The following is a 22,270-nucleotide window of genomic DNA, read 5'->3' as shown; positions in this document are numbered from 1 at the left end:
CCAACCACTCTCTGAGTGAAAAACCTTCCTCTAATATCCCCCTTGAACTTCCCACCCCTTACCTTAAAGCCATGCACTCTTGTATTGAGTAGTGGTGCCCTGGGGAAGAGGCACTGGCTGTCCACTCTGCCTATATGCCTTTCAGTAAACTCTAGCTGAGATATTATGTGAGGTTTTTTCAACAGTGGCTATTTCTTTATCACTCTCCCATAAAGTTGTGAGAGATAAAGCACTCGGGCAACAGTTGTTACATGCACAGTCTCTCCTATCTCAGCCACTGAAACTTGCAACTCCTTTGGAGTTGTCATAGGTCTCTTGGTGGCCTCCATCACCAGTCCCCTTCTTGCATGGTCACTCAGTTTTTGAGGACAGCTGCTCTAGGCAGAATTGCAGCTGTGCCATACTCCTTTCATTTCTTGATGATTGATTTAACTGTACTCCAAAGGATATTCAGTGATTTGGAAATTTTCTTGTATTTATCTCCTGGCTTGTGCTTTACAATAACCTTTTTGTGAAGATATTTGCAGTATACTTTTGTTTTCATGATGTAGTTTTTGCCAGGATACTGTCTCACCAGCAGCTGGACCTTCCAGATACAGGTGTACTTTTAATACAATCTGTAGTGTTCTCGCACAGGTGTAAAAGAACTCTGAACTAAACACCAAGCATAAACCAATCAGTGAGGCGGTCCCAGTAAGATTAACCGTTTACTGTTCTCTCTTCCACGTTAACGTATGGTGAAAACTGTTGATAAAACAATTCAAAATATATACAGTATTTGTTTCCTTCTTGACATCACATTTACATCATAAATACTTGCAAAAGTAAAACTACAACAACTATATTACATTAAAGTGCAACATACAGTCAGAATCTACCTACGCCATCGACTGGCTTTAAATACACTTCAACACAAACTATCCGCAACTCTTTAAATAACAAAAAACATGAACTTTATCAACCGTCATTACTTTTAACAGAATCAGCGTTAACATTTTTAATTCAACGTATCGATTATCTCATGAACTTACGGCATTGCTTCACTAATGTTTCTAGTGCGTAGAAAGAAAACTTTTCTCGCGCTGATCCCACACACAGAAGCCCCCTCCTTCCCGTTTCTCCAAACCGGTATTTTCCCACAAGACACGGCGAAACCGGGTGTGACATCATCGCATGCCGCGATATATCACAGACAACGAATTTACTTTAAACAACCTTAACTTTAACTAGAAAACAATAACAACGAATTACTAAAGCGAAAATATAATCAACTAAACAAATGCCTTAAAGGCAACACACAATCTATTGAAACACCTTGAATGTACACAGGTGAACTCCATTTAACTAATTATGTAACTTCTAAAACCAATTTCCCTCTGGATCAATGAAGTATGTCTATCTGTCAGTTGACAGCACCAGTGATGATTTGGTGTGTCATAATAAAGGGGGTGAATACTTGTGCAATCAATGATTTTGTGTTTTATATTTGTAATTAGTTTTGATCACTTTGTAGAGATTAGATTTCACTTTGACACAAAAGAGTCTTTTTCTGTTGATCAATGTCAAAAAAGCCAAACTAAATCCACTGTGATTCATTGTTTTAAAACAATAAAACATGAAGACTTTCAAGGGAGTGAATAGTTTTTATAGGCGCTGTAAATACTAGTTGGTCCTGAGGAAAACAACTCCAAAACCTTACTGTATGGAATGTGTCAAGAGTTGATGAAGTAATCTTGTGTGTTTCCAACCTCACGTTTAGATGATAGCACCTCCTGCTATCACCAGCAGCCCGAGGCTGCAGTAAGTGCTGTCTGCTTTAACCTCAGCAACAGTTTACCACGGCTTCTGTAAGAGCACCTGTCAAACCCATGACCACCACTACCAAGGCAGATGGCCAGAGGGGATAAAACAGATGATGGAATAGATGAAGACAATGGAAAGTTAAACAAGTTTATAAAGTATGATGACATAGGGTGAATGTGCAGTGTTTTTCTCAAGGAGTTAAGAGCAAGAGGGCATAAGCTTAAAGTGAAACGGAAGAAATTTATTAGGAACCTGAAAGACAACTTTTTCACCCAGAGAGTGTTCTGTATTGGAATGAACTGCCAGAGGAAGTGGTTGAGGTAAGCACATGAACAAGATTTAAAAGGAACTTTCACAGGTAATGGATAGGAAAGGTTGAGAGGTATGTAAGTCAATCACAGGCAAATGGGACTAGCTTAGATGGGAATCTTGGTTGACATAGATTATTTGGACCAAAGAGTCTGTTTCATACTGTCTGACTCTATGACTATAACCTACAGGATGATGACAGATTGTAGTGGTGCTAGAAAGTTTGTGAGCCCTGTAGAACTTCCTCTTTTTCTGCATAAATATGAACTGAAATCTGATCAGATCTTCATGTTAGTCCTAAAACTAGATAAAGAGAACCTAATTAAATAAGTAACCCAAAAAGATTATCATTTATTTATTGAGAAAAATGATCCACTATTACATTAATTTGTTGGGAAAAGTATGTGAACCTCTAGGGTAATGCCTTCTATAAAAGTCAAGTGTTCGAATCAGTGAGATAAGATTGGAGGTGTGGGTTGTCGAGGTGCCCTAATGTATAAAATGACACATAAAGTCAGATTGCTCTTCTCAAGTAAGATCCGTTTACGTGCACCATGCCTCAATCAAAACAACTTCCAGAGAAGAAGAATTGTAGAGATGCATGAAGCTGGAAAAGGCTACAAAAGCACTTCTAAAAACCTCAATCCACAGTAAGAGTAATTGTCTCCAAATGGAAGGATCTCAGTACTTTGCTACTCTCCCTAGGAGTGGGCGTCCTGCAAAGATCACACCAACAGAACAACGTGCAATGCTGAAGGAGGTGAAAAAGAACCCAAGGTAACAGCAAAAGACCTGCAGAAATCCTAGCCTAATTGTCCATGAGAAGCTGGTGTCCCATGAGGCGGCGCAGCACGGCAGCAGTGGCCTTTCAGAGCTGGTGTTACTTTAATTTTTTATTTTAAGTTTGATACACAATTTTCGATTAGGGCACATGGATAACAGAGCGGCTATCTACCATCGCCAGATACTACTACAATACAGAGATCGCCCAAAAACAAACCTTCACAAAGATCTGCTGGCTGAATTACACGATGTCGGCTTGCTGAGGGGAACGGGCCTACAATCCTGAGATTTGCCTGATGTTGGGAGCCGGAGATGGAGACGTCGAAAGCAATGTGCCAGGAAGCAGAAGCGAGGCAAACGGGCAGGGGTCCATGCCAGGCTAAAAGCAAACCCTAGCCGGCCGGCTCTCCCGTCCATTCTGCTCTCCAGTGTCCGCTCCCTGGACAATAAAATGGACTACATCCGACTCCAACGTAATACTCGGCAGGAGTACAGAGTTTGCTCCGCGTATGTCTTCACAGAGACATGGCTCACTGATGGGATTTCGGACGGTGACATCCAGCTAGATGGGCTAGCTTTGTTTTGTTCGGACAGAGATGCAGCTGTCTCCAGTAAGGTCCGCGGTGGCGATGTCTGTGTTTATATCGACACGGAATGGTGTAAGAACTCTGTGCTGGTTTCCAGACACTGCTCATCGTTAGTGGAGTTTGTGGCAGTTCGATGCAGACCATTTTATTTGCCACGGGAATTCACCTCTATCCTTGTATTCGGTGTCTACATTCCCCCCAGCGCTAATGCTAAGGAGGCGCTCTGTGAACTGTACGGGGCTGTTAGCGAACTGCAGAATGCACACCCTGATGGTCTGTTTATTGTCGCTGGTGATTTTAACCACGTGAACCTTAAGTCAGTGCTCCCCAAATTCCATCAGTATGTGGACTTTGCAACGAGGGGGGAGAACGCATTGGACCTAGTTCACACAAATATTCCCGACGCGTACCGGACAGAGCCCCGCCCCCACCTCAGATACTCAGACCACATCTCTGTTATGCTAATCCCAGCATACAGACCGCTCATCAGGCGCTCCAGACCAGTTCAGAAGTAGGTGAAAACCTGGCCATCAGGAGCCATCTCTGTTCTTCAAGACTGCTTTGAGCACACTAACTTGCACATGTTCAGGGAGGCTACAACCGATGGCGACTCTACCAACTGAGAGGAGTACACAGCATCAGTGACCAGCTACATCAGCAAGTGCATTGATGATGTTACTCTGTCCAAGACCATCACTATACGTGCCAACCAGAAGCCATGGATGACCGCAGAGGTACATGCGCTGTTGAGGACCCGCGACTCCGACTTCAGAGCAGGCGACAAGGCAGCTTTAACAACAGCAAGGGCCAAACTGTCCCAAGCCATCAGAGGGGCAAAACGTGCACATGCCCAGCTAATCCACAGTTACTTCCAGGACAGCAGTGGTGCATGTGGAAGGGCATCCAGGACATCACCAATTACAAGACAACATCACCTGACTGTGCAGGAGATGCCTCCCTCCCAAATGCGCTGAATAACTTCTACGCCTGGTTTGAGGCGGAAAATGACATGGCAGCGAGGAAGTCCACCCCTCCTGCGAATGACCAGGTGCTGTGTCTCTCCGTGGCCGACGTGAGAAGAACCCTGTGCAGGGTCAACCCACGGAAGGCTGCTGGACCAGACAACATCCCTGGTAGAGTGCTCAGAGGATGTGCAGACCAGCTAGCAGATGTTCTCACTGACATCTTCAACATCTCCCTGAGCAGCGCCACCATTCCAACGTGCTTCAAGGCCGCCACCATAATCCCCGTGCCGAAGAAGTCTTCAGTGTCCTGCCTAAATGACTACCGTCCCGTTGCACTTATATCCATCATCATGAAGTGTTTCGAGAGGCTCGTCATGAGGCATATCAAGACCCTGCTGCCCCTCTCACTGGACCCCCTGCAGTTTGCGTACCGTCCCAACTGCTCAACAGATGACGCCATTGCCACCACCCTCCACCTGGCCCTAACCCACCTGGACAAAAAAGACACCTATGTTCGGATGCTGTTCAGACTTTAGTTCAGCATTCAACACAATCATCCCTCAGAAACTGATTGGAAAGCTGAGCCTATTGGGCCTGAACACCTCCCTCTGCAATTGGATCCTAGACTTCCTGACTGGGAGACCTCAGTCAGTCCGGATCGGAGGCAGCATCTCCAACACCATCACACTGAGCACGGGGGCTCCCCAGGGTTGCGTGCTCATTCCACTGCTGTTCACTCTGCTGACCCACGACTGTGCTGCAACATACAGCTCGAACCATATCATCAAGTTCGCCGATGACACGACCGTGGTGGGTCTCATCATCAAGAACGACAAGTCAGCTTACAGAGAGGAGGTGCAGCAGCTAACGGACTGGTGCAGAGCCAACAACCTGTCTCTTAATGTGAACAAAACAAAAGAGATGGTTGTTGACTTCAAGAGGGCATGGAGCGACCACTCCCCGCTGAACATCGACGGCTCCTCGGTAGAGATCGTAAAGAGCACCAAATTTCTTGGTGTTCACCTGACGGAGAATCTCATCTGGTCCCTCAACACCAGCTCCATAGTAAAGAAAGCCCAGCAGCGTCTCTACTTTTTGCGAAGGCTGAGGAAAGTCCATCTCCCACCCCCCAACCTCATCACATTCTACAGGGGTTGTATTGAGAGCGTCCTGAGCAACTGCATCACTGCCTGGTTTGGAAATTGTACCATCTCGGATCACAAGACCCTGCAGCGGATAGTGAGGTCAGCTGAGATCATCGGGGTCTCTCTTCCCACCATCACGGACATTTACACTACACGCTGCATCTGCAAAGGAAACAGCATTATGAAGGACTCCATGCACCCATCATACAATCTCTTCTCCCTCCTGCCATCTGGGAAAAGGCTCCGAAGCATTCAGGCTCTTACGACCAGACTATATAACAGTTTCTTCCCCCAAGCTATCAGACCCCTCAATACCCGAAGCCTGGACTGACACCTTGCCCTACTGTCCTGTTTATTATTTATTGTAATGCTGGTGCTGTTATTGTGCACTTTATGCAGTCCAGTGTAGGTCTGTAGTCTAGTATAGCTTTCTCTGTTTTTTTTTTATTACGTAGTTCAGTCTAGTTTTTGTACTGTGTCATGTAAACCATGGTCCTGAAAAACGTTGTCTCATTTTTACTATGCACTGTACCAGCTGTTATGGTCGAAATGACAATAAAAGTTGACTTGACTTGATGAATCACCTTCTTGAACCACTGCAGTCCTTCACAGAGCTGTTGGGAGTTCCAGGGTTTAGACATGGTAACGGTAAACTACCAGAGAGTTTGTTACAAGTCTGGACTTGGAGAGGAACCTGCAGTTTAACCATATAATGTAACCATATAACAATTACAGCACGGAAACAGGCCATCTCGGCCCTTCTAGTCCGTGCCGAACGCATACTCTCACCTAGACCCACTGACATGGCGTTTATGGTGTTCTATTCTGCCAGTTGCTGTTCTCCTTCTACATCAAAGGTTTGGAGAACCATTTTTGGGTCAGAACTGAAGTTTGTAATATGAAATTCAGCCAACACTTTAGTGAGGTCACTGGACACAAAAGGTGATGTCAAACAATGTCTATAATCCTTATTTGAGAAAACATTTAAAATTCCACTGTGCGTACAAGTCCTGAGAACACTTGAGCAAGTCTTTAGTTGAGGTTGACTTTGGCATTAAAGATACAGGTGCTGGGAAGTTTGTGAACCCTGTAGAATTGTCCCAATTTCTGCATAAATATGGTATATATTTTAAAAATTATATAATCATTTATATAATTATATAAATATATAATATATGAATATGAAATGTGATCTGATCTTCACACAAGTCCTAAAACCAGATATAGTGAACCCAATTAAACAAATAACACACAAAACATTATACTTATTCACTTATTGAGAAAAATGATCCAATATTACATGTATTTGTTGGATGTGAATCTTTGCTTTCAGTAACTAGTACACCAATAACTTCAACCAAACATTTCCAGTAACTGTTGATCAGTCCTGCACATTGGCTTGGAAGAATTTTAGGCCATTCCTGCTTCAACTCTAGGATGTTGGCAAGCTTTATTGCATGAGCTGCTTGCTTCTATAAGATTAAGGTCAGGACTTTGACTTTGTCATTCCAAAACACAAATTTTTTTTTTTTTAAAAACCATTCTGTTGTTGACGTACTCGTCTTTTGGATCATTGTCTTGTTGCATTAAGCTTCAGGTGATGGACCGCTACCCTGACATTCTCCTGTTCTATGTCTTGATACAACTTTAAATACATTGATCCCTCTACGATTGCAAGCTGTCCAGGCCCTGAGGCAACAAAACAGTCTCAAACCATGATGTTCCTTCCACCATGATTTACTGTTGGGGTGAAGTTTTGGTATTGGTGAGCAGTGCCCTTTTACCTCCTAACATAGCAATGTGTATTTCTGTCAAAAAATCCTGGCCCTGCTCCTGGCACATCCTGTAAATTAAAATTGCCAGGTAGGTTAGTGATGACATAAGGATGGCAACAAAGATGACAAATCCAAAACTCGCTGCCCCACGGTGGTGTTGCTGGTTGCAAATTCCAAAGTGAATTGTTTGACAAAGAGTGGAATATGGAGCCAAGATCATTTATAAAGCTAATGAAATACTCAAGATAGCTTCACCTAAATGGTGCCTTGAATAAACCAGCCCTTACCCTCACTCTTTATTGACAATTCACAAAGCTGTATATAACCCCAGGGTTTAATGACAGGGACTACCAATGGTGACTTTAATAAAAAGAACATAGCTCTGTTGTGTTTGAGAAGTGAAGACTGTGATTTTCGTGTTTTTCCACTAACTGCCTCTTTCCTACAATCTTTCCAGGTGCCAACAAAAAAACTGAAGAAGTATGAGAAGGAATACCAAACAATGAGGGAGCAGCAGGCACAACAGGAAGATCCAATCGACAGATACAAGGTAGGGAAACATGCAAAATCTGCCTTGTCATTGACAATGTTGGGAGTGCACTGAGTGTTTAGAATCTCACAGGCAACTGGGTAAAGAAACAGGTCAAGGTCTTAAGTCTGCAGTACAGGCTATGCTGTCAGAGGCATCAGCGAAAGCAAATTAATGAGGTAGTCTTGAGGGGTTGTAAAGTCTGGGGAGTTTTTGTAAAGCAATACATTGAGGAACTACCCAGGAATAGATTAGTTTACATCAGGTGGTGGTAATGAGAATGATTAATGAATGATCTCTTCGTAAAGATCCTCAAAAAAAGAGTGGTCATAGCATGTTAAACATTAAGTTATAGAATGATAGAGAAATCTTCACCCTGCTCATGAAATGCCACAATTCTGACCTGAAATACTGACCATAATTTATAAGCTACAAAGTGGGTTTGGAGAGGAATTGGGATAATCTGGAAATTAAAGTCTGAAACTGGAGAAGACCAATTTCAAGGTCATATGACAGGCCTAGCAAAAGTAGATTGGGATAGGAGTGCCTACATGTGCCAAGTGAGAATCATTCAAAAGTAAAGAAAGAGAATTTAAGTACAACATTTCCCCTCAAGAGTGAAAAATACAGGAAGCAAGTCCAAGGAACCCTGGATGTCACAGGTTTGATAAAGATAAAAAGCACGTCTGGTATGAAGAACTGAAAACAGAAGCACATTGGAAGGCATAGGGGGTACTTACAGTAGGAAGGCAGAATTGGAAACTGAAATATCACTAGCAGACAAGCTCAAAGAAAATCCCAAAGCATTTCATAGAACATAGAATAGTACAGCACATTACAGGCCCTTCGGCCCACAATGTTGTGCCGACCCTCAAACCCTGCCTCCCATATAACCCCCCGCCTTAAATTCCTCCATATACCTGTCTAGTAGTCTCTTAAACTTCACAAGTGTATCTGCCTCCACCACTGACTCAGGCAGTGCATTCCACACACCCACCACTCTCTGAGTAAAAAACCTTCCTCTAATATCCCCCTTGAACTTCCCTCCCCTTACCTTAAAGCCATGTCCTGTTGTACTGAGCAGTGGTGCCCTGGGGAAGAGGCACTGGCTGTCCACTCTGTCTATTCATCTTAATATCTTGTACATCTCTGATCATAATCCATACTCTCTAAACCAGGCAGCATCCTGCTAAATCTCCTCTGTACCCTTTCCAATGCTTCCTATAGTGAGGCGACCAGAACTGGGCACAGTACTCCAAGTCACACGAGTGAATCTGCAGATGCTGGAAATAAATAAAAACACAAAATGCTGGCAGAACTCAGCAGGCCAGACAGCATTTATGGGAGGAGGTAGTGATGATGTTTCGGGCCGAAACCCACATGCCCACCGAAAGCATGCCCACAAGCTTTCCTAACTACGCTATTCACCTGTGAGGCAACTTTCAAGGATCTGGGGACATGTACCCCAAGATCCCTCTGCTCCTCCACACTACCAAGTATCCTGCCATTTACTTTGTACTCTTCCTTGGAGTTTGTCCTTCCAAAGTGTACCACCCCACACTTCTCTGGGTTGAACTCCATCTGCCACTTCTCAGCCCGCTTCTGCATCCTATCAATGTCTCTCTGCAATCTTTGACAGTCCTCTACACTACCTACAACAGCACCAACCTTTGTGTCGTCTGCAAACTTGCCAACCCACCCTTCTACCCCCTCATCCAGGTCGTTAATAAAAATCACAAAAAGTAGAGGTCCCAGAACAGATCCTTGTGGGACACCACTAGTCACAACCCTCCAATCTGAATGTACTCCTTCCACCACGACCCTCTGCCTTCTGCAGGCAAGCCAATTCTGAATCCACCTGGCCAAACTTCCCTGGATCCCATGCCTTCTGACTTTCTGAATAAGCCTACCGTGTGGAACCTTGTCAAATGCCTTACAAAAATCCATGTAGATCACATCCACTGCACTACCCTCATCTATATGCCTGGTCACCTCCTCAAAGAACTCTGTCAGGCTAGTTACGCACGATCTGCCCTTCACAAAGCCATGCTGACTGTCCCTGATCAGACCATGATTCTCTAAATGCCCGTAGATCCTATCTCTAAGAATCTTTTCCAACAGCTTTCCCATCAAAATATAAATATGAAATTATATAAATATATAATATTTAAATATTGAATATATTTGAATACATAAATATAAAATATGAAATTCCAGAGCATGTTATCATTACAAAGGAGAAATTAGATGTCTTAATGGGTTTAAAGTTGGATAAATCCCCAGGTACCATTAGGGTGTATCCCGAACTACAAGGCAAGGGAAAAAGTTGTTGAGGCACTTAATTCTTAACTGGCCAAAACAAATGGAGGTCTTTTATTCAGGGAAGAAGCCAGGTAATTGCAGGCTTGTTAGTACAGTGTCAGTGTAGGAAATTTATTGGAAAAAAATCTACACTTATAAAGGCAGTGATTATCAAATAAAAACAGCATGTTTTTGTTGGGGAGAGATAGTGTCTGACTAGTTAGATTGATTTTATCAGTGAGGTAATAAAAAAATACATTGATCAATGCAGCATGGTTGATGTAGTCAACGTGAGTGCAGTAAGGCCTTTGACAAGGTTGCACCTGGGACTAGTTCAAAAGGTTAGGGCCCATGATATCCAAAGCAAGTGGCAGATTAGATCCAAAATTAACTTGGTATGGTGGTGAGTTGCTTTTCTGATCAAAAGTCTATAACTAATAGTGCACCACAGGGATGGGTGCTGGGACCCTTGCTGTTTGTTATATATATATATATATTAATAATTTGCATGTAAATATAGAAAATCTGAATAGTAAATTGGCAGATGACATGAGAATAGTTTTAGGCTTCTGGATGATATTGATCAGTTGGTAAAATTGGCAGTGCAATGGCAGATTGAATTTAATCTAGATTAGTGTGAGGTGATGCAGTTTGAACATCAAACAGTACAGTATAGGAACAGGCCCTTTGGTCCATGATGTGCCAAACTAATTAGGATAACAGTGCTTAATTAGACTAATCCCTTCTCTCTGCACATGATCCATATACCTCCATTCTCTAAGCATGTGCCTGTGTAAGAACACTGCTGTTGTACCTGCCTCCACCACTACCCCGGCAGCATATGTCAGACATCCTCCAATCTCTGTCAAAAAATTGGCTTTGCACGTCTTCTTTGAACTTTCACCCTCTCACCTTAAATGCATGTTCTCTACTATTAGGCATTTCAGATAAACAATCAGAATCAGGTTTAATATCACCGGATTTTGATTGTCTATCCATGCTTATCAGAATTTTATAAACTTATAGCAGGTCTCCTTTTGCCTTCCACCTCTCTAAAAATTCAACCCATGCTTGTCTAACCTCTCCTTATAGCTCATTACTTCTAATCAGACAGCATATTGGTGAAATTTTTCTGAACACTTTCCATGGCCTCCACATCCTTCTTATATTGGAGTGATCAGCAATGAATGCAATATTTCTGATGCAGCCTAACCATTATCAGTTTGGGAAACTAGTAAGTGTAGCACATAGACAATGAATGATAGAGCCCCAAGGAGTATTGAGAAAGGAAAATCCAAAGATTCTCGGGTGGTAGCATAAGTGAAGAACATGATGAAGAAGGCATATGTGTCTTCACTGGCCACTGTAAAATACCGATAATAATAGAAAATTAAAGGGCTTAAGGAGAGTGGAACTTAACTTCCGTCACAAGAGTAGTTTACCAGGCAAATGAATGGGAATATAAATCAAGCCTTGAATCCAGTGGCCTGCATCTTCAGGTCTCCAAGTGGCTGCAGAAAGCCGAATATATCCCACAACTGCCTGGATTTTGGAGAGGTTCCAGAGGATTTGCAAACAGGAGCTATAATGTCTCTTCAAGAAAGAAGGGAGAAACAAACAAGAGGAGAGTTATCTGGAGGTCCATTACTGGGAAATATTGAAATCCTTTATGTAGTAGCAAATAGCAGGACATTTTTAAAACAACCAGAACCAACATTGCTTATGGAAAGGGATTTGTGAGTAGAAAATGTATTGAGGATGTAATAAACAGAACAAATAAATTCAACACAATCTGTTCAGATTTCCAAGAGGGTTATGAGATGAGAATGTGGGATTGGAATAATTTACCACCAAGGATAGGGAAGTGGCGTTTTGGAAAAACATTTTGGAAACGGGATGATTTTTAGATTGGCAACCAGTAATTAGTGGGGTGCCACAGATATAAATACAGGGGACCTGACTTAATTATCCAGATTTACATGGTTATTATGTTCATATACTGGAATAATTCAGGAAAAATTAATGACATAGATTGTGCCTTTATTTTTTGCACAGACCTTTTTTCTCTCTCTTCAGTGTCTTGCATAATTTATATTCTGTATGTTGTCTGAACCTATGTGCCCGTGCTACAAGCAGGTTTTTCATGCTACCTGTACCTCACCATACCAGCACACATGACGATAAACTCAACGCAGCCAATAATCCAAAGACCCAGTGCACAGTGTAGTGTAGCTGCTCTTCCTAACAGTAAAGTGTAACATGCTGTGGTTTTGTCCTGCTGTGTTTTGTGCCAGACTGTCTGGCTGAAGGTATTGAAGAGGATGTATATGTTTCATAACTTCCCCTCCCCTTATAGATAGATAGATACTTTATTCATCCCCATGGGGAAATTCAACATTTTTCCAATGTCCCATACACTTATTGTAGCAAAACTAATTACATACAATACTTAACTCAATATAAATATGCATCTAAAATCACCCTCTCAAAAAGCATTAATAAATAGCTTTTAAAAAGTTCTTAAATAGTTTACTAAGAAATACATTGAATGGTAACTTAAGCTCAGTCCTGACCCTGGCACTTTAACATATCCTACCCCTGGCGTTTGAATTGTAAAGCCGAATGGCATTGGGGAGTAATGATCTCTTCATCCTGTCTGAGGAGCATTGCATCGATAGCAACCTGCCGCTGAAGCTGCTTCTCTGTCTCTGGATGGTGCTATGCAGAGGATGTTCAGGGTTTTCCATGATTGACCATAGCCTACTCAGCGCCCTTTGCTCTGCTACCGATGTCATACTCTCCAGTTCTGTGCCCACGACAGAGCCCGCCTTCCTTACCAGCTTATTAAGACGTGAGGCGTCCCTCTTCTTATTGCTGCTTCCTCTCACTTGGCAGAGGCCACAAGGTGTTGTATTGTTTGAGTGCATATATATTGTGACAAGCAAGGTATCACAACTCCTTGGGTCAGAACCTCTTCACTTACACATTTGTGATTCCATCAGTATACAGTCATAAAAATCTAATAATTGTCCTTATTTGTTAGAGATTTCAAACACTAATTTTAATTTTGTATGCTAGTTTATAAGGGATTAGTATGCATGATTTGGTGACAAAGGCATGTCTCTTTTTGTACCGAATTAATTGCTGAGACTTTTCTGGTTTGGGGCTAACTGTGGAAGTTTAGAACTAAGGTAGAAGTAATCTCATTTGTAACCTGGGGTGTAAGGTTGTTGATAAAGAGAAAATATAAAGAGACACAGAGTCATACAACACTAAAATAGGCCTTTTGGCCAACTCCATGTTGACTGTTATTTATTTATACTAATCCCACTAAACCACATTTGGTCATAGTCTTTGATGATGCTTGTTTTGTCTAGAAGCTTGTTAAGATGTTGTGAGTATGCCTGCCTCTACCTCCTCCAGCAACATGTTCCAGATTTCAATCACTCTCTGGGTGAAAAAAGATCTCCCTTAGATGCCCTCAAAATGGCCTACATATTTTATTTTGCACTGCTTTTGCAATGTTTACTGTATCTGCACTGCATTTTCTGTGTAGCTATTACACTTTGCTGTGATGGTCATTGTTTTTAGCATGTTCTATCTCAATGCATTGGGTAATGATCTGATAGGTATGAACAATATTCTTTTCACTGTATCTTGGTACATGCATCTTGAAAGGCATAATTTTAAGGTGATTGAAGAACAGTATAGAGATTATGTCAGAAGTAGTATTTTTTTAGTGTGTGTTGTCGGTGCACTCTCACCTTCAACCTATGCCCTCTTGTTATTAGCACCCCAGTGAGAGAAAAAAGATTCTTACTTTCTCCCCTATCTAAGCGCCACAATTTTGGTTACTTTTGCCGGGTCATCCATGATCCTTCTCACTTCATGGAAAAATAAAGCCAGCCTATCCAATCTCTTTTTTAAACTGAAATGCGCCAATCTTGGTGAATCTCCTCTGTATCTTTTCCAGTGCAAAGCACAGCTCTTATATTCTTTGCTACAGCTGTTGATGGAAAGCATTTCATATTTGTTCATCACCAACTTATCTACAGTGCTGCAACTATCAAGGAATCAGTATATAGACTTGTCTGCTAAGGTCCAATCCTAAGACTTTGCCATTTACAGTATATGTCCTACCACGTTTGATCTTCCAAAATGCAACAGCTTGCACTGTCAGGATTAAATTCCATCTGCCATCACTCAACAACTTTCTAACTGACCTGTATCACACTACATCCTGAGACAATACTCGGGATCACAGTCAGGGTTGTACAGCATGGGAACAGCCCACTACAGCCACACTGAACAGTGGGAACCCATCTGTAGTAATTCCATCTTCCAGCACTTGACCCATACCCATGCATCAGCAAATCAAGTGCTCTTCAATCTAGACATTACTTAAGTGTTGTCACCACTCTCTCAACAAGTATATTCCAGATACTCACCACCCTCTGGTTAGATAGATAGATACTTTATTCATCCCCATGGGGAAATTCAACTTTTTTTTTCCAATGTCCCATACACTTGTTGTAGCAAAACTAATTACATACAATACTTAACTCAGTAAAAAATATGATATGCATCTAAATCACTATCTCAAAAAGAATGATACCCTTCAGATCCTCTCTAAATCTATTCACCTTTACCCCAAATGTATGTTGTCTGGTTTTATGATGAGGAGCAAGTTTCTTGCTGTCTGTCCTTTCCATACCCCTCAACCTGTGGAATCACTGAGTCATGGCTGAAAGAAGATCATAGTTGGGAGCTTAACATCCAATAGTACACATTGTATTGAAAGGGCAGGCAGGTACAGCGGCTTTTTTTTGGTAAAAAAATACACAAAATCAAATCCTTAGAAGGTGCTGACATAAGATTGGAAGATGTAGAGTCCTTATGGGTAGAGTTAAGAAACTGCAAGAGAAAAATGACCTTAATGGGAGTTATATAAAGGCAGTTCTGGACTGGGTGTTGTGTAATGAATCAGATTTGATGAGGGAGATAAAGGAACCCTTTGGAGGCAGCGTTCATAATAGATTCATACAACCTTGAGATTTGCTTGCTTACAGGCAGCCGCAAAGCAAGGAACCTGAAAGACCCAATTAAAAAAAAGACCACCCCCAGTACCCACAAAGAAAGAGAAAAATAAACACAAAACAAATCATGCAAACAATAGAGGCGAGCAAATTAGCAGTGCAAGTCGCTGGAAGTTCTTCGATGGTGTCATCTTAAACCAGATAGAATAAAATTGGATACGATAGAACTCACTCTGCACTTTCAAAGGGAAAGGCTAAAATCAGATGTATCACTATTACAGTGGAGTAAAGGGAATTACAGAGGCAAGAGAGACCTAGCCAAAGTTAATAGGAAGGTGACACGAGAAGGAACAACACGGATCAGCAATGGCTGAAAGTTCTGAAGCAATTTGGATGGTGCAGGATAGATATATGCCAAAGAAGTAGTATTCTAAAGGGAGGATGAGGCATATGGCTGACAAGGGAAGTCAAAGGCAACATAAAAGCATATGAGAGGGCATATAATATAGCAAAAATTAGTGGGAAAGTGAAGGATTGGGAAGCTTTTAAAAACCAACATAAGGCAACTAAAAGGAAGAAAAGATTAAATATGAAGCTAGCCAATAATATAAAAGACAATGCAAAAAGTTTTTTTTTCCAACCGATGAAGAGTTAAAGAGAGGCGAGAGTGGACATCAGACCACTGGAAAATGATGATGGAGAGGTAGTAATGGGGAACAAAGAAATGCAGATGGACTTAGTAAGTATTTTGCATCAGTCTTCTCTCTGGAAGACACCAACGGTATACCAAAAATTCAAGAATGTCAAGGACAGGAGTTAATGTACTCAGTATTACTAAGGAGAAGGTTCTTGGGAAGCTTAAAGGTCTGAAGGTGGATGTCACCTGAACCAGATGAACTACACCCCAGTGTTCTAAAAGAGGTAACTGAAGAAATTGTAGAGACATTAGTAGTAATTTTTCAAGAATCACCAGATTCTCGAATGGTTCCAGAGGACTGGAAAATTGCATATATCACTCCACTCTTTAAGAAGGCTGGAAGGCAAAAGACAGTAAGTTATAGGCCATTTCAGTGATTTCTCATACTTTAGTGGTCAGTAAGATGTTGGAGTCCATTATTAGGATGAGGTTGCAAGGTACTTGGAGGCACATGATAAAATAGGCTGAAGTCAGTACTTTTCCTTAAGAGAAAATCTTAAGAGAATTTTTTGAGGAAATAACAGACCGGATAGACAAAGAAAAGTCAGTGGATGTTGTTTAATTGGATTTTCAGAAGGCCTTTGACAAGGTACTGCACATGAGGCAACTAAACAAGGTAAGAGCCAATGGTATTACAGGAAAGGTACTAACATGGATATAAGATTGGCTGACTGTCAAGATGCAAGGAGTGGAAATGGGGCTATTTCTGGTTAGCTGCCGGTGACTAGTGGTGTTCCACAAGGATTGGTGTTCAGACCACTTCTTTTTATGTTATATGTAAATGATTTGGATGACGTAATTGATGGCTTTGCGGCCAAGTTCGTAGATGAATCAAAGATAGATGGATGGGTAGGTAGTGCTGAGGAAGCAGGAATTCCACAGAAGGACTTAGACAAATTATGAGAATGGGCAAAGAAGTGGCAGCTGGAATACAGTGTAAGGAAATATATGATCATGTACTTTGGTAAAAGGAATAAAGATATTGACTATTTTCTAAACAGGGAGCAAATCCAGAAATAAAGGGTGCAAAGGGATGTGGGAGTTTCAGGCATGATTTCCTAAAGGCTAACTTGCAAGCTGAGCCAGTGGTAAGGAAGGCAAATGCAGTGTTAGCATTCATTTCGAGAGGTCTAGAATATAAAACCAAGGATAGAATGCTGAGGCTTTATAAGACATTGGTAAGACTACTTGGAGTATTGTGAGCAGAATGGGCCTCTAATCTAAGAAAGGATGTGTTGGCATTAGAGAGGGTCAAGAGGAGGTTCACGATAATGATCTTGGGAATGGAAGGGTTAAAGTTTGATGGCTTTGGCCTGTACTCACTGGAGTTTTGGAAGAATGAGGCGGGGGATCTCTTTGTAACCTATTGAATATTGAAAGGCACAGATAGAGTGGACATGGAGAGATTGTTCCCTATAGTGGGGAAGGGGGGGTGTGGTTGACTAGACCCAGAGGACACAGTCTCAGTATACAAGATGTCTCTTTAGAACGGAGATTAGGACTGTGGAATTTATTGCCTAAAATGGCTGCTGAGGAATTGTCATTGGGTATATTTAAAACAGAGAAAGATAGGTTCTTGGTTAGTAAGGGCATCAAAGGTTATGGGAAAAGGGCAGGAGAATGAGGTTGAGAGGGATAATAACTCAGCCAAGATGGAATGGCAGAGCAGATGTGTTGGGACGAATGGCCTAATCCTGCTCCTAAGTATAATGGTCTTATGGCTAATCTTTTACACTACTCTTATTCTCTTTTCAATGGAAAACTGATCCAGCTTCTCCAATCTATTCTCATAATTCAAATGTTCCATCCTAAGCAACATCTAAGTGAATCTTCTCTATATCTTTCTAGCACTATGACATCTTTCCTGTAGTATGGTGCCTAGAACTGCATGCAGTGCTTAAAATGAGGTCTAATTGATGTTTTATGAAGTTTGAGCATAACCTCTGTACTTCTGTAATAAGTGCCCTGACTAATGAAGAACAGTATCCTTTATGTTTTATTAATCACATTAGCTTTCTACACTGCCACTTTTAATGACCTTTGGACTAGTACACCAATTCTTCTCTCCTCCCTAGGACCCTACCATTCAGAGTGTATGTCCTAGCCTCAGTAGCATTCCCAAAATACATGTACTCACTTCAATGTATTAGGATAAACTCCAGCTACCATTTTTCAGCCCATTTCACAAAACATGCAGGTATCACCCTGTGGCCCAAGGCTACCCTCCTCCCTGTTACCAACTTCACAAAAATTCGTGTCACCTGGCAACTTACCTCCTACATGCACATTAAAATCATTCACATATATTACAAGCAGCAAGGGTCTCAGCACTGATTGCTGTGGAAGACCACAAGTTACAGATATCTGATCACAAAAACAGCTCTCTTCAGTCACCCTGTCTCCTATTGCCAAGTCCATTTGGATCCACTTTGCCCTGACCTTTTGGACTAGTCTTCTAACTGAGACCTTGTCCATGTAAGCACCATTTATTGCATTGTCTCATCAATACACCTTGCTACCTCTTCACAAAATTCATTCAGATTGTCAAACAAGATCATTCTGGCTATCTCTGATTAGTTCCTACTTTTCCAAGTAATTATTGATCCTGTCTCTCACATTTTTTTTCCCATTAACTTCCCTATTACTGATATTAGGCTCACAAGCCTGCAATTACCAGATTTTTCCCTGCTGCGCTTCTTGAAATGGGGTTTCCGTTTACTGACCTCTAGTCATCTGGTATCTTATTTGTGGCCAGCAGAGATTCAAAAATCTCAGTCCTAGTCCCAGTAATTCTTCCCTTATGTACCATAGCAAGCTGAGAAAAATCTCATCTGACCCTAGGGTTTTTTTCCACCTTTAAGTCTGCGAAAGCATTATGTACCTCCTCTTTACATATGAACATTTACTCTGGAATTTCCCTTTCTCCTTCACTGCATTCTCAAGCTATTACATATGTGAATAGGCAAAAAGCCTGCCTCGTAAATCTACTTCAAACTTTCTCCTCTCACTTTAGCCCTCTAATTTAGCATTTAAGTATTCTCCTGAATCCCTCTAAGAACTTTTCATGTTTCCATTGGGCTATCACTGCAAGATGCTTCCTTTTTCTCTATGCATTATTTCAAGATCCTACATGAACTTAAATTTACTGTGATTTGTTGAAAGTATCTGCTCCTGCTGTTTCTTGGGGATCTAGTAGTACAATCCCAACAAAATGAGCATCACATTCTTCTTTTTAAAATTCTATCAATATAGCCTCATTTGTAGAGCCTTCCCAAGTACACTACAGATATTCTCCCTCATCATTAATCCAATGCCCATTCCTTTTATATATCCCCTATCCATCCTCATCAAAACATCTCTATCTTAAATCACCAGTTCTGCCTTTCTTTCAATCACATGACTATTATTGTAATAATATACTATCCCTACAAATGGAACAAGTGCTTCACCAGCCTCTATACCTCCACCATTTAGGGCAAACAGTTGTTACAGATGAGGCAACACTTCACCTGCAAATCTGTTAGGGTCATCTACTGTATCCAGTGCCCCCAGTGCAGCCTCTTTTACATCTAGTGAAATCTGACGTAGATTGGAGGACCATTTCATCAAGCACCTTTTGTCTGTCAAAAAAAGGCAGGATTCCATGATGGTTAATTCCCATTCCTATTCCTAGTCCAACATGTCCGTCCATAGCCTCCTCTACTCTTATGATGATGTAACTTCATAATGATGAACTTGATGATGAACAGAGGGATCTGAGAATGCAGATACAAAATTCCCTAAATGTGGCATCACAGGTAGATAAGGTAGTAAAGAGAGCTTTTGGTACGTTGGCCTTTATTAGTGTTGAGTATAAGAGTTGGAATGTTATGGTGAGGTTGTATAAGGCATTGGTGAGGCCGAATTTGGAGTATTGTATGTAGTTTTGGTCACTGAATTACAGGAAGGATATTAATAAGGTTGAAAGAGTGCAGAGAAGGTTTACAAGGATGTTGCCGGGACTTGAGAAACTGAGTTACAGAGAAAGGTTGAATAGGTTATTCCCTGGAGCGTAGAAGAATGAGGGGAGATTTGATAGAGGTATATCAAATTATGATGGGTATAGATAGAGTGAATGCAAGCAGGCTTTTTCCACTGAGGCTAGGGGAGAAAAAAACCAGAGGACATGGGTTAAGGGTGAAGGGGGAAAAGTTTAAAGGGAACATTAGGGGGGGCTTCTTCACACAGAGAGTGGTGGGAGTGTGGAATGAGCTGCAGTGAGATGAAGTGGTAAATGTGGGCTTACTTTGAACATTTAAGAAAAACTTGGACAGGTGCATGGATGAGAGGTGTATGGAGGGATATGGTCCAGGTGCAGGTCAGTGGGATTAGGCAGAAAAATGGTTCAGCACAGCCAAGAAGGGCCAAAAGGCCTATTTCTGTGCTATAATGTTCTATGGTTCTAACTCCCCGGTTGGAGGAGCAACACCTTGTATTCTGTCTGGGTTGTTTCCAACCTGATTAAATGAACATCAGTTTCTTCCAGTAATTTCTTCCCTATCCCCTACTTTCTCTTTCTGTTCCCTATTCTCATTCCCCAGTCACCCCTTCTCCTCTCCTGCCCATCACCTCCCTCTGGTGCCATCCTCCTTCTCTTTCTCCCCATGTACCTAATCATTACCAAATTGTTCTACCTGCTGGATACTGTTTGATCTCTATATTTGGCTGTATGTTCCCACTTGTGAACTGTGCACTACTACTTCCAGGTCCCTCTGTTCCTCAAGGACTTGCTATTCACTGTATATAAGTCTTACCTTGGATAATTGTCCAAAATGCATAATCTCATACTTATCAAAGTTGAAATCCACTTGCCATTTATCAAACTATCTCTCTGTCAGATAAAGATCTCTTTGCAATTCATTGTAATCTGTTTCACTATCAACAAGACCTCTTAATTTAGTACCATCATGCCATGTACTTACATATCCAAAGATCTCAATCGAAAACATCAACATACATTTCTCCTTTCACAGATGATGCTTGACCAACTGTGTCACTCCAGTATTCTGTTGTTTGCTCAATGCAGTCTGTCTGGAGCTGTGCCTGGACACATTTCCCATACACATGATCACCAGAAGTATCCTTGTTTATTCAGGAGGATCATACCACAACCGTGTCTTCTTCAGTCATGCTCTCAAATCAGCACTTGCATTCAAAGAACTACAGGGGTGAACTGTTTTAAACAATGACAATATTGACCCATCTCCAATTAAAGACTAAATGCCTGCAAAGTTCCTGAGTTAGAAACCCTTTCCTCCCATTTTCCTTCTCAACTCGCTCCTTTTCTTTCTTCATCTCTCATAAGAACATAAGAGGTGGGAGCAGGAGCAGGGCAACTGGCCTGTCAAGCTTGGTCCACCATTCAATGGTCATGGCTGGTCTGGCCATGGACTCATCTCTACCAATCTGCCCTTCCCCCATAACCTTAATTCTCCTATGCCATACAAAAATCTAGCTAACTGTGTGCCTCCTCCCCCTCTCTCCCTCTCCCCTCCTCCCTCTCTCCCCCTCCTCCCTCTCTCTCACCCTCCCCCTCTGTCACCCTCACCCCCCACCCTCACCCCCCTCTCACACCCTTCCTCCTTCTCTCCCTCAACCTTCCCCCTCTCTCCCTCTGCCCCTCCTCCCTCTCTCCCCCTCCTCCCCCTCTCTCACCCTCACCCCCCTCTCTCACCCTCACCCCCCTCTCTCACCCTTCCTCCTTCTCTCCCTCAACCTTCCCCCTCTCTCCCTCACCCCTCCCTCTCTCTCACTCCCCTCTCCCCTCCCCCTCCTCTCCCCCTCCCTCCCCTGCCTCTCTCTTCTTTCCCCTCCTACCCCACACTCGACCCTCCCCTCTCTCCCTCTTTTCCCCTCACCCTCCACCCATCCCTCCCCATCTCCCCCTCATTTTTCTGAATTCCAGTGAATACAGGCCCAGAGCAATCAAACACTCTTCATATGACAAGCCATTCAATCCTGGAATCATTGGTGTAAACTTCCTTTGAACCCTCTCCAGTTTCAGCACATCCTTTCTAAGATAAGGGGTCCAGAACAGCTCACAGTACTCCAAGTGAGGACACGCCAGTGCTTTATAAAGTTTCAACATTTACATCCTTGCTTTTATACAGTATTCTAGTCCTCTTGAACTGAATGTTAACATCACATTTGCCTTCCTCACCACAGACTCAATCTGCAAATTGACTCTTCAGGAATCCTGCACAAGGACTTCCAAGTCTCTTTGCACCTCAGATTTTTGTATTTTTCATTCCATTTATAAAATAGTCAATCCTTTCATTTCTTTTACCAAAGTGCATGACCA

At 42.0% G+C, this 22,270-nt stretch overlaps 1 protein-coding gene across 7 annotated transcripts in view; it reads left to right on the top strand.

The window, feature by feature from the left end:
• rabgap1l (RAB GTPase activating protein 1-like) overlaps positions 1-22,270 on the top strand; it is a 587,017-nt gene that overhangs the window by 519,555 nt on the left and 45,192 nt on the right. For all 7 annotated transcript variants that reach the window (XM_073063719.1, XM_073063720.1, XM_073063721.1 and 4 more), the window contains one exon: positions 7,825-7,917. In XM_073063719.1, the coding sequence (XP_072919820.1) occupies positions 7,825-7,917 (93 nt within the window). The remainder of the gene's footprint in view (positions 1-7,824; positions 7,918-22,270) is intronic.

This window comes from Hemitrygon akajei, chromosome 12 (genome assembly GCF_048418815.1).
Source record: "Hemitrygon akajei chromosome 12, sHemAka1.3, whole genome shotgun sequence".
NCBI classification, from domain to species: domain Eukaryota; kingdom Metazoa; phylum Chordata; class Chondrichthyes; order Myliobatiformes; family Dasyatidae; genus Hemitrygon; species Hemitrygon akajei.
Note: the sequence above shows the minus strand (reverse complement) of the source record. Positions and strands in the feature narration are given on the sequence as shown.